At 39.6% G+C, this 14194-nt stretch overlaps 1 protein-coding gene across 1 annotated transcript in view; it reads right to left on the bottom strand.

Annotated features, from left to right (window-relative positions):
* Nucleotides 1-14194, bottom strand: part of CHRDL1 (chordin like 1) — a 121323-nt gene that overhangs the window by 35669 nt on the left and 71460 nt on the right. The window contains 2 exon segments of the mRNA XM_057719327.1: nt 11549-11642; nt 13077-13222. Of these exon segments, the coding sequence (XP_057575310.1) occupies nt 11549-11642; nt 13077-13222 (240 nt within the window).

Below are 14194 nucleotides of genomic sequence, written 5' to 3'. Positions count from 1 at the left end.
ATCAAGAACATAAAACATGGGGGGCAGTAAAAATGTATTGCTTTTAGAATGCATTCAAACTTAAGTGACTATCAGCTTAAAATAATCTTCTATATGTCTAGATCAATATATATAAACCTCATAGTAACCACAAACCCAAAACCCACAATAGATACACAAAAATAAAGAGAAAAGAATCCAAACATCACACTAAAGAAAATCATCAAAGCACAAGAGAAGAGATTAAAAGAAGAAAGGAACAAAGAGAACTATGAAAACAACCAGAAAACAGTTAACAAAATGGCAATTAAGTCCATACCTATTGATAATTCCTTTAAATGTAAATGGTTTAAATGCTCCAATCAAAATACACAGGGTGGCTGAATCAATAAGGAAATAGAACTCATCTATATGCTACCTACAAAAGACTCACTTCAAACCTAAAAACACATAGGCTGAAAGTGCAAGAATGGAAAAAGATATTCCATCCAAATGGAAATGAAAAGAAAGCTGGGGTAGCAATACTCACATAAGACAAAATAGACTTTAAAACAAAGACTGTAAGAAAAGACAAAAAAAAGCATTACATATTGATAAAGGGGTCAATCAAACAAGAGGACATAACACCCACCAATATTTACACTCCCAACATAGGAGCATCTGAACATATAAAGCAAATATTAACAGACATAAAAGGGAGAAATTGACAGTAATACAATAATAGTAGAGGACTTTAACACCCAACTTATGTCAATGGATAGATTATCCAGGCGGAAAATCAATAATGAAACACTAGTCTTAAATAACACTTTAGTCCAGATGCACCTAATAGATATATACAGAACATTTTGTCCCAAATCTGCAGAATACACGTTATTTTCAAATGCACATGAAACATTCTCCAAGACTGATCATTTGCTAGGCCACAAAACAAATATCAATAAATTTAAGAAGACTGAAATCATATCAAGCATCTTTTCTGACCAAGCATTATGAAACTACAAATCAATTAGATGAAGAAAAGTGGAAAAAAATACAAACGTGGAGGCTAGACAACATGCTACGAAACAACCAATGGGTCAACAAAGAAATCAAAAAAGAAATTTTAAAATACCTTGAGACAAATGAAATTGACAACACAACTTTCCAAAATCTATGGGATAGTTCAAAAGCAGTTCTAATAGGAAACTTTAGAGTGATACAGGACTACCTCAAGAAACAAGGAAAATATCAAACAATCTAACCCTATACCTAAAGGAACTAGAAAAAGAGGAACAAAGCTCAAAGTTAGTAGAAGGAATTAATAAAGATTAGAGTGGAAAAAAATGAAATAGAGACTTAGAAAACAATTTAAAAAAGAGATCAATGAAACCAAGAGCTGGTTCTTTGAAAAGATAAACAAAATTGATAAATCTTTAGCCAGACTCACCAAGGAAAAAAAAAGAAAGGGCACAAATAAATAAAGAGGTGAAGTTACAATTGACACCATAGAAATACAAATGATCATAAGAGATTACTATGAACAATTATATGCCAGCAAATTGGACAACCTAGAAGAAATGGATAAATTCCTAGAGATACAAATCTCCCAATACTGAATCCAGAAGCAATGGAAAAACTGAACAAACTGATCACTAGCAGTGAAACTGAATCAGTAATCAAAAAACTCCCAACAAACAAAAGTCCAGGACCAGACAGTTTCACAGATGAATTCTAATAAACATTTAAAGAAGACCTAATACCTATCCTTCTCAAACTATTCCAAAAAACTGGAGAAGAAGGAACACTCCAGAATTCATCCTATGAGGCCAGCATTAACCTGATACCAAAACCAGACAAAGACACCACAAAAAAAGAAAATTAAAGGCCAATATCCCTGAAGAACATAGATACAAAAATCCTCAACAAAATACAAATTGCCCACTCTCGCCACTTTTATTCAACATAGTAATGAAGTCCTAGCCACAACAATCAGACAAGGAAGGGAGACTAAAAACATCCAAATTGGAAGGGAAGAAGTAAAACCGTCACTATTTCCATATGACATGATACTATAGATAGAAAACCTTAAAGACTCCACCCAGAAACTCATAGCACTATGGTATTTTTCACAGAACTAGAAAAATTATCCTAAAATTTGTATGGAACCACAAAAGACCCAGCATAACTAAAGCAATCTTGAGAAAGAAGAACAAAGCTGGAGGGACCACACGCCCAGACTTGAAATTATATCACAAAGCTATAATAATCAAAACAGTATGGTACTGGCACAAAAAACAGACACATAGATCAATGGAAAAAATAAAGAGTCCAGAAATAAACCCACACTTATAATTAATTTATGACAAAGAAGCCAAGAACATACAGTGGGGAAAGACAGTCTCTTCAATAAATGATGTTAGGAAAACTGGAAAGCTACATGCACAAAAATGAAACTGGACCACTTTCTTATACCACATACAAAAACTCAAAATGTATTAAAGCCTTAAATGTAACACCTGACACCATAAAACTTTTAGAAGAAAACATAGGCAGTATGCTTTTTGACATCAGTCTTAGTAATATTTTTTGGATCAGTGTCATTAGGCGAGAGCAACAAAAACAAAAATAAACAAATGGGACTGCACCAAACTAAAAGGCTTTTGCGTAGCAAAGGGAACCATCAACAAAAAGAAAAGGCAGCATACTGAATGGGGGAAGATATTTGCAAATGATATATCTAATAAGGGTTTAAAATCCAAAATATATAAAGAACTCACACATCTCACTATCAAAAAAATAATCTTATTAAGATGGGCAAGAGACCTCAATAGACGTTTCCAAGGAAGACATATAGAAGGCTAATAGACATATGAAAAGATGCTCAACATCACTAATCATCAGGGAAATGCAAATCAAACCACAATGAGATATTACCTCACACCTGTTAGAATGTCTGTTATTGAGAAGACAAGAAACAGTATGTGTCAGTGAAGATGTGGACAACAGGAACACTTGTGCACTATTGGTGGGAATGTAAATTGGTACAGCCACTATGGAAAACAGTCCTGAGGTTTCTCAAAAAGTTAAAAATAGAACTACCATATAATCCTGCAATTTCACTTCTGGGTATTTATCAGAAGAAAATGAAAACACTAATTAGAAAAGTTACACACCACCTTATGTACACTGCAGCATTATTTACAATAGCCAAGATATGGAAACAACTCAAATTTCCATCAACAGGTGAAGAGATAATGAAAACATGATATATACACAATGGAGTATTATTTAGCCATAAAAAAGGATGAAATCTTGCCATTTGTGACAACACGGATGGACCTTGAGAACATTATGCTAAGTGAAACAAGCTAGACAGAGAAAGACAAATGCCATATGATCTCTTCTATGTGGAATCTAAAACACAAAACAAACAAACAAAACAAAACAGAAGATCTATCTGACCCATAGATACAGAGAACAAACTAGTGGTCACCAGAGTGCAGGGGGTGGGGTATGGGTGAAATGGGCAAAAGGGATGAAGGGGTACAAACTTCCAGTTATAAAATAAATAAGTCACAGAGATATAATGTACAACATTGGGAATATAGTCAATAATATTGTAATAACTTTGTAAGGTGATAGATGGTTACTAGACTTACTGTAGTGATCAATTCATAATGTATATAAATGTTGAATTGCTATGTTGCACATTTGAAACAAATATAATATTGCATATGAAAAAAAAGAGAGGCACATAACAGGGCTGAAGGTGGGGAGGAACATGACCTATTATAAAAAGAGAAGTGCCAGCCTAGAGAAGGTGTGTATGTTGGTGTCAGAGAAATGAGGATGGGTAGTGGGTTAAGGAAGGGTCCGACTGTTTGATAGAGGGCCTTTAAAAACAAGCTTCAAAGCTGAGATTGGATAATATGGTAAGAAATGGTAGACACTGGCCGACATGATCAAGTAATTCCTTAAGAAGTGAAGTCTGAGCTCAAGTATATGCAGCAGGTACAATGCAGGAAGGACAGTATAAATACTCCTACAACATAGGGTGGCTGGTTTCATGGTGGGATGAGAAGTCAGGGATCCTGGGAGGATAGGACTGCCACCAGTTATCCCCCTAACTTTTGAGTCAATCCTCTCACACCCTGCAGTGCAGAGAGCAAAGAGGAATATGCTGTGAGTTGAGGCTGGAGAGATGGTCTTAAGAGTCTTCCTTCACCTCCCTGAGAAGATCGACCCCTGTCAATTACTGGCTTTTATAACACCTTTCCTTTGTAGCATGTGGCACAGTCGCGATTTTATATTTACCTGTCTCAACAGTTGATAAATGTCTGTCTTTCCCACTAAACTCACTGAGGGCTGGTTCCATGTCTGTTTTGTTCAACATTGTATCTCCAGTACCAGCACAGTGCCAGGTACTTAGTGGTTTCTCAACAAATGTTTGCTGAATGAAAGAAGGTAGATACTTACATGCAGGCCTCTCCGAGCCTAGAAAGAGAGAGTGTTCCCCTGTGGTTGGGAGTGGGTAGGTTAAGGCCTTGATGGGGAAAGATGGGCAGTGTGGTTGCTCTCTTGGGATTATCTGCCTATACCAACGTGCCACCCAGGTCGTCTCTTTCCCTTTATGCCACTGCAGGAGAGGCTCTTGTCACACTCCTCTAGATGGCTCCGACCAGAGAGCATAAGAACTTGGGACTCCAGAGCCAGGCCAACAATGTTACATTCTAGTTCTGCCACTTACTACCATGTATCCTTGGTCAAATCACTTAATTTCTCTGCCTCAGTTTCCTCATCTGTAAAATGGGGATAATAATAGTTCCTACTTTGATGTGAGGAGCAAATGAGCTGTTACACACATAAGTGCTTAGACCAGCTTGGCACAGATTAAGTGCCACATATGTACACCACCTACCAAATGCAGGCTTGGCTCTCAACACAGCCGATAGCTTACCCGAAATATGTCTCCCTTGCCTAGAGTCCAAGAACATAGCCTTCCCCTTGGCTTTGGCAAGATAGGCAGAAGACAAGAAGCAGAAATGATCAACGGTGGAGGGAAGCTGGGGCTGGGTTTGGGTTTGGGGCCTGCCTGCCCAGAATGTGGTGGTAGTACAATCTCTGAAGAGATTTTTTGCTTCTGATAAAGTTTCCCTTAAGGTTCCAGTGGCTGTTTGCACTATGCTTCCAATCCAGATGAGGTTTGCTGAAGTGCCAGCAATGACACACACGCTGCCAACACTCTCCTGACTGTCCTAGCCTCAAAGACATGTCTAAACAACTGAGGCTGGGGCTGAGATTCAATCCACGGCTGAGATTGCTGCCTGACCCAGGAAGAAAGGCACACATTAGTGTTTGGTGACAGTGCAGAGAGCCTGTTTCAATGGGGCCCTTTATATTAAGGTTTGCAAGTTCAGCACTCAAAAGGTTATTTCTTCTGCAGTATTTTGCCTGCAATTAGGGCAGCCAGCATGGGGAGAAGTGTGTCTGGGTTCCCTGCTGTATGAGTAATATGCTTATGCAAGGTATACCTTTTTAAAAACATCATTTCAACAGAAAAAATAATAATTAGGTGCTTCAAAAATTAGGACTTCAAAGGAGATTCAATCACACTATATACAACTGAAAGATGTAAAGAAATGAAAGACATGTGAAAGCGTAGGATTTAGTCTTTAGAGGGAAAGATGAAAGAGAATGGTTTATTTAGGCTGGAGAAGAGATGGAAAAGAGAAAACTTGAATTGTCAAGTATATGAAGGGGCAATACACGATCAGTGATAACTAGCTTTTTTCTGTTGCTTCTGAGGACATATCAAAAAGAAAAGAAATTTAAATTGTGACAGGAGAACCATTGAGAAGATGGTTAGTCCCAGGATCTGTTGTCACGAGAAAGACTAGAAATATAGTTCTGGATATGGAGATTAAGTAAATAAAAATGCAAGACTGTCGGAGATAGTGAAGGTACAACTGTACTTAACCCCAGGGTAATAGAGTCATTATTACATAAAATATAATAAGTATCACTTATTAAGCAATAACTCTGTACTGGACTTTCTCCTGGCTTCTATGTCATCTCAGTTAATCTTTACCACCTTTCCATCAGCTGCAGATATTATAATTACCATTTTCACACCTGAGAGACTCTAAGTCCTGAATGGTTGTGTCTTGCCCAAGGTGACATCACTAGTCAACGGTAGCTCTGCCAGGTCAAATCTACATCCTTCTGGCTTCAGAGCCTATCTCCTTTGCACTATAATGCCGATTGAATGCAATAATATGTCTTTTTGCAGTTTCCTTTTTTTTTTTATTAATTGTTCTTCAGTTTAAATTTCACATTATTTTTCCCCAAACAAAATAACCTTAGCCCAACAACTGGATTATAGCGATTAACTGGTTATATTAGTAACCACCTGTACACCTCTGCTAAGAATGGACTCTCTTGGGTGTGGAGAAAAGGGAACCCTTGTACACTGTGGATGGGAATGTAAATTGGTGCAGCCATTATGGAAAACAGTATAGAGGTTCCTTAAAAATCTAAAATTAGAGCTACCATATGATTTAGCAATCCCACTCCTTGGTATATATCTGGAAAAGACAAAAACTCTAACTCAAAAAGATATATGCACACCAATGTTCATAGCAGCACTATTTACAATAGCCAAGACATGGAAACAACCCAAGTGCCCATCAACAGAGGATTGGTTTAAGAATATGTGGCATATATATATTTATGGCATATGCATATATACACACATATATATATAATTCAATTACATATATACAATGGAATATTAGTCATAAAAAAATGAAATGTTGTCATTTGCAGCAACATGGTTGGACCTAGAGATTATCATACTAAGTGAAGTAAGTCAGACAGAGAAAGACAAGTATTATAAGATATCACTTACATGCAGAATCTAAAAAAATAATACAAATGAATCTATATGCAAAACAGAAATAGACTCACAGACATGGAAAACAAACTTACGGTTACCAAAGGGGAAAGGGGGTAGGAAGGGACAAATTAGGAGTATGAGATTAACAGATACAAACTACTATCCATTAAATAGATAAGCAACAAGGATTTACTATGTAGCACAAAATACTATATTCAATATCTTTAATAATAACCTATAATAGAAATAATCTGAAAATTATATATATATATATAAAATATATAACTGAATCACTGTTGTATATCTGAAACTAACACAATATTATAAATCAACCATACTTCAATTTTAAAAAATGGGCTCTCTTCCTTTTGGAGCAGACTCAAATTAAGTTGAGGCAAAGAGGGGAAAGGAGGCAAGGAACAAAATACCCATCTTTACTGGCTGAAATGTCATAGCTGTACTGAGGGACAGTACACACAGAGTGAGACACAGGTATGGAAAGATTCAGGGCTTTATTGAAGCATACATCAAATTAGGCTGCAACTAAATCCACAGTGACTTGTGAGGGCTGGTACAAACAGCACAGAAAAAAGGATGAGCATGTACGGGCACTAAGAATAAGGTCATTTCTTTTTAAAACAAATATTAATTACAGTGTGCTAAAGTGAGGTAGGGAATAAAAACAATGTGGGGGATCAGGAATGACAACAGGTAATTTCCTATTGACCATGAAGCAATGTATAGTCAGTACCATCTACCACAGTCAATCAGTAATTCACAGGAAGAAAAAACTAAAATAATATCCTATTTAAGTAGCATCTAATAAAAAAAAAAAAACCATGACTAAGTTTCTGGGAATATTTCCGAGCTAGTGTGTGTTCATTCAAATAACACCTACTCTGTGCTTAGTGCAGTGGGGGAAAAAAGATGAACTCAAAATAGTTTCTGCCTTGAGGAGCTTACACACTGGTAGGGATGATAAGACATGCATGCACATAATAAAAGACAAAACGTGCCAAGGTGATAAATGCTACTGGAGGAGCACAGGTGAGGTCCCGAGGAGTCCTAGAGAGGAGGGAGTTTACTCCTAAACTACAGGATTTAAAAAAAAAGAAAAGCTTCATGGAGCAGATGGCATTTGAACTGAAGGAGAAGCAGGATTTAGGGGTAGAGAATCTGGAATGAAGGTGGGAAGGCAGAGGAGAGAGAAAGACCTTCCTGCTAGTATTTATTCAAACATGACCTGAGGACTACCTGTGTTATCGTCGGAGGAGGCTGCATTTGAGCTAGGTCTTCAAGAACTGGTAGGATTTCCACAGACAGAGATGGAAGGAAAGGATTTTCCAGAGAAAGGCAATACTCCCTCCTCTCAAGGTTACTGCACACGTGTAGATATAGCTGAGGAAGCCATTTTGACTCCTTTCCTCCCAGCTTATAGTGAAATGGCTGCTGTTCATTCACCCCCAAACTGGCTTTGCCATATGGTTGGAATTAGATGCTCTGACCAATCAGAGATTGACATTGGTTACTCTTCTATTGGCTTACTCAGCATTCAGACTTTCAATAGGCTCAATTTAAGTGTACTAAATTCCGATGTAAAACCATCATTTCAGGCCACTCTCAGTCATCTGGTCTTAGAAATGGTTTCTCAAAGCAAAAGTCTATGGACCACCTGCATCAGAATGGACAATGAGGCCTGTTTGAATGCACATCCCAGGGCCCCTTCCCAAGGCCACCGAAACAGAATCTCTGCGGTTGTGGTCCATGGATCTGAATTTCAAAGAGTTCTTCAGGGGATTCTGAAGCACACTAAAGTTTGAGAGATGTTGAGGGGCAGAGGAGAGAGCAAAGGCACAAAGGTAAGAGAACACAAGAACAATGTGGGTGGAACCTGAGGTGCAAGAATGGAAGCAGGTGGGCCTATAAAGGTAATTTGAGGATGGAGCATGGAAGGCCCTCACTGAGTCAGGAGTTGACGAGTATGCTGCTGGCAACGAGGAGCCATTCCTTTCAGCAGCACAGGGCAGTGGTTAGGAGCCTGGAGTCCAGAGCCAGACTTCCAGGGTTCAAATCTTAGCTCTTTGCCTCACTAGCTACATGAACTTGAACAAGGATCTTAACGTCTTTATGCCTCAATTTCATCATCTATAAAAAAAAACTGGGGATAAGAATCATACTCCCCACACAGGGGTGTCATGGGATTAAATGAGTTCATAGCTGTAAAGTGCTCAGAATTGTGACTGGCATAGAGTAAGCGCAATATGTGTCAGCATAAAGACTTCGGAGTAGGGGTGTAGCATGCTTAGGGCTATCTCTTTGGAGGATTAAGTTGGCAGCAATGTACAGGAGTCAATTACCCATTCGCTACCAGCAACTCCTATAATCTTTTCCATCTAACTCAGTGGCTCTCAAACTTGGCTGCACATTGGAATCACCTCCTTCACCCCCACCCCCGGTCTGGACATAAATATACCAGGATAATGCCAATATGCACCCACAGCTAAGAACCAATGCTCTAAATATACAGTCTTCCCTCAGGATCTGCAGGGAGTAGTTCCAGGATCGTCATGGATACCAAAATTTGAGGATGCTCAAGTCCCTAATATAAAGTTGCATAGTATTTTCATACAGCTTACACACATCCTCCCATATACTTAAATCATCTCTAGATTACTTATAACACCTAACAGAATGTTAATGCTATGTACATAGTTGGGAATACAAGGAAATGCCATGTAAATAGTTGCCAGCAGAGGGCAAATTCAAGTTTTGCATTTTGGAACTCTCTGGATTTATTTTTTTCTCTGATATGTTGGAACCATGGTTGGTCGAATCTGTGGATGTAGCATTTGCAGATATGGAGGGCCTCCTGTATGTCAAATTTGTCCAGTTTTCGTTATTGCGTCCTCAGTGTATGCGAGATGGTGTCCTAGGTCTTTTTTCTGCATTATCTCATTTAAACCTCGCAATCATTTGGAGGTTGGTGCTAACATTATCCTCACTGTAAAGACTGTTAGAAAGGTGAGTACATCCTGGCTCATGATCACACGGCTAGAAAGTAGCAGGGCTGGGATTAGAATCAAGGCAGCCTGGCTCCGGAGGCTACCAGTCTGAAACAGCGCTCTGCACTGTGTCCCCAGACCAAAAACCCGCCCTCTCGTACCAGAGAGACTGCTACACTCATCTTCCTGGTCTCTCCTCCCTCCGATCCAGTCTGGACACAAGAACCAGTGAGATCTTTTAAGACATCAACTGGATCATGTCATGCCCTGTGTACAACCTTCGAATGGCTTAAAAATGGAAATCCAAACTCCTTCCCATGGGCCTTGAAGGTCCTGCACGGTCTGACTCCTGTTCACCTCTCTAGTCTCATCTCACGCCAATTATGACCACAGTCACTATATTCCTGCCACGCTGGTCCCTAAGCTCCTTGAATGCTCTAAGCTCTTCCCTACCTGGTCCTTTGAACCTTCTTTTCTTTCTGCCTGGAATGCTCTCCCCACAGGACCTTTGTACGGATGATTCCTTTTCATCTTTCAAGTCTGAGCTTAAATGTCATCTCAGAGAGGCCTTTCCAACAACTCAACCTAAATGCCTTCAACCTCTTACTTTCTATCTTGGTCCTCTGTTTATTTCCTTCACAGTACTTACATTGTTTATATTTAGATATTTGTTTGCTTGCTTATTATTTGTCTTCTCAGGTAAAATGTGAGCTCCATAAGAGCAAAGAACATATCCTGGCTGCTGTGTATGCCACATATGGTTGTATAATGTGTGTCCTGCACAAGGGCGCCTCAGCTAAGGAGGTACATTCACAAGGACTTTCTGATGAATGGCAGTCGAGTACCTTAAGTAAGCGGATCCTTTTTGTAATTCATATAAGATGCCATATAGTCTAGCAGTGCCCTGTATATCTACAATATCTACCATTATGTATGCAGCGTCTAGCACAGTGCCAAGCATATAGTAGATGCTCAATAAGCACGTTGACTGGATGGAAGGAAAGAAGACAAAATTAGGAGGGAAAGCGGGAAAAGGGGGAGATATAGAAGACTGCTGATAGATTTAGTAACTTGAGAAGAGGCAATAAAGGAGAAATTAACAGTGACTATGTTTGCTCTTGGAAGCCCAAAGAAAAAAATGGTACTGTCATCAAAGAAATGAAACCCAAAGAAGAAAAACTGGCTTGAGAAGATGACGATTCCATTTTGGATACAACTTGAGAAGACGACGCCTTCCATTTTGCTTTTATTGAGTGTGTCACCATTTTACTGTGGGATTTAAAAAATACACCTACATTTGCCCTGCATAATCTTCAAAATGGTCACATCAGTGCTTTGGGAGGCCAATTCTTCCTTTTAAGGCTGTATATGGGAATGCCCTGTGTTTTACAATACAATAATGTAGAGGCCAACCTAGAAGGGATTAAGGAAGGAGAGATAAAGATGCTCGCTTTCACATTAGATGGCTCTCACCCCTCTCCCCCTGCTACACTCCAGTGTAGTTTCTTTCAGGCAGTGACCCTTAAAAGCAGCACTTTTATTTTTCCCTTTTGTGATTGAAAGCACCCTTAAAATCTGAGGCTACCATAGAAAATTCCCTTTCCTTAGGATACTGGACAGGTATTTTCCTCTTCTAAATCCTGCTACTCAGGATGACAGCATCTGGGGTCTTGGGATACAGGATACTTACCTCTGCACACCCGGCAGCAGGAATCAGAAACAGAGACTGGGAATGCACAGGTTAACTTGGGGCAAGTCTTGAGACCGCAGTACACGTTGCCTTCCTGCCAAAGAGAAAGAGAATTAAGGTCAGAAGGAGCTGGAGTACATCTAAAGGCTTTAGCTCAGTACCTGGGATGAGTAGGGGCTCAAACATCCTTCCCCCTGCTCTTCCATAGTCAGTTATAGGCACTTCCTAAATTTTACGATGCATTATTTTTTTTCTATTTACTATTTCTCCATGCCAGAGACTAAGTCACAGAAGAGATGGCAATTCTCATCAGGCATCCTGGTCTAAGATGAAACAAAGCAGTCGGTGTGAGGGCTGCCATGAGCCTCCAAACCACCAAATATAGTCTTGCCCCTCTCTTCTCTGTCCATTCTGGTCTCCATTGTGCCTCACCTGGATGTTGGGATTCTGGGGGGAATGCAGATTTGCATGATAGCTGCCTTTTGTAACACTCACTAGAGTCTCCCTTCCAAACCAAGAAGACAAGCTCTTTGGGGGTGATACAGAACTATACTAGATCATCTAAAAGGACAGCTCAGTCCAGCACAAGACAAGGGAGAGGATCAAATGCACTTTCCGGTTATGTTTGTCCTTGCACAAAGTTCATTCCCTAAAATTCTATGTTCCAAACATCACTCCTTAAACCTTGCTCTTAGGTCTTAGAAGCATACCATTCTGGAGTTAGAAGGGTTCTTGAAAGGTCATTAGGGAAGCATGGCTACAACCAAATTCTCCCAAACTACTGAGATGCTATATTTTTACTAAAAATCCCTAAACAAAGAGATTCTTTAGCTTCCCTTGTCAATCTAGTGTTTAATGCCCTTTATAGGCAGAAAAGTTGTTTCTACATCTAAATTCATGCCCTCATACTTCAGCTTAAACACCCATTTTACTCCATTTTTCTGGTTCTATCTATTACATTCTCCAGACTGCACAATTAGATGACGATGTAATCAGTATACCTTATTCATGAAGTATACAATTCTTTTGACAAGTAATGTCACAGGAATCATCATGATCAAGCATTTGTTGAGAGACTTTTCTCATTGCAGGGGACCAGGAAATGACTGGTTAGTAGAATATTTCAGAGATGGCAACCAAGAGACACCCCATTTTATTGTGAATTGGACTGAGTGGCCCCAGATGGTACCAGTGGTTTTTCCACCCACAGCATTCCCAAGGCTTCAAATAATTGAGTTCTTCAGATAAAGGTTCTGGTGGTGTAATTATTGTGAAAAGAAGTACAGATCAAGATCATCAGCTTATCTTTGTCCTTTTAAGCAGTCCTAAAGTTTTAAGACCAGGATATGACTGAGTCTGACCTCTTCAACAGAGCTGATCAGGGTTGATTAAGATCAAGGAGGCTTACGATTTAGATGCAATTCATCTTCCAATCAAGCACCCTACAGTGTAGGCTCAAACTAAAAGTACAAGTATGGAAGCGCTCTTAGGTAGAAGGTAGCAGGAACATTAAGATACAAGGTCTTACCGAACAGCTGCACTGTGTGCACTGGTTGGGTTGCCGGTTCTGAAAGAGCCCTTCAGCCATGAACAGCTCACCATGCTGGTAAGTGGTCCCGTTGTACTCACACGACTTGCTGGTCACCTTATTGTTCACTGGGGGTAAGGAGTCTTCTGGGACAGGGTGGAGAAAAACAACACCAAGTATTGACATCATTGCAAAGAATTTCACAAATCCCAACAGCAGATGGGGCTGTACCACACAGAGGGAGTTAAAAATAGTCCCTAATTCAGTGGCTGATGACTTAGATAATATTAAAGCAGCCAGACAGGAACAACAACAGACATGTGACTATCCATCCATTCCTTCACTTGTTGGGCATTTATTGAGCACCTACTACATACCAGGCACTAGAGAGACAGGCACTAGAGAGAGATCAGTGAAGAAGGACAAGGCCCCTGCCTTGATGGAGCTAACAGTCTCAGATGAATAAGATATTGACTTGCCTGGAAGGAGGGAGTCCTTTCTGATGAGGAACCACCTATTCTAACTACCCTGGTAAATTTACCCCCTCCCATATTTTATAACACTTGGTATATACTTGTATGTTTGCTCTAGCCTCTGGCGTCTTTGCTTGTTTTTAATGCCTCCAACAAGATTGCCCCTCGTTCCCGCTCTTTTCCACCTATTGAAGTCCTTTTTGATTTTGAAGGCTCAGCAAAAGTCCCCTTTCCTGATGAAGCAGTCCCTAACAGCTCTAGTCCATGATCTGCACCTCTCAAAGCATCTGATGTCTGAAGCACACCATCTGGCACTTGAATATCATTGTAACTCATATTTGTGAATAATAGTCACCTACAAAGAGCTTTCACATACATTATTACAATGGAGCCTCATGAGAACACTATGAAGCAAGTAAGACAGATTCTTATCTTCATTTTTCATTTGAGGGTGACAAGTCTCTGAGGTTGAATGACTTACCTGAAGTCACAAATGTAGTGATGAAAAAGGGAATTTATACCTGGTCCCCTGTCTCTAAATTCCATTTTTTCCTACCAACCCATGTATACATTTGTATATATTGCTTTCTGAAGACTGGGACTCTGCCTTACACGTCTTTCTCCATAGAGCTTGACACAGGGTTG

Source organism: Hippopotamus amphibius, chromosome X (assembly GCF_030028045.1).
Source record: "Hippopotamus amphibius kiboko isolate mHipAmp2 chromosome X, mHipAmp2.hap2, whole genome shotgun sequence".
NCBI classification, from domain to species: domain Eukaryota; kingdom Metazoa; phylum Chordata; class Mammalia; order Artiodactyla; family Hippopotamidae; genus Hippopotamus; species Hippopotamus amphibius.
This window is presented reverse-complemented; position numbering and strand designations above follow the sequence as displayed.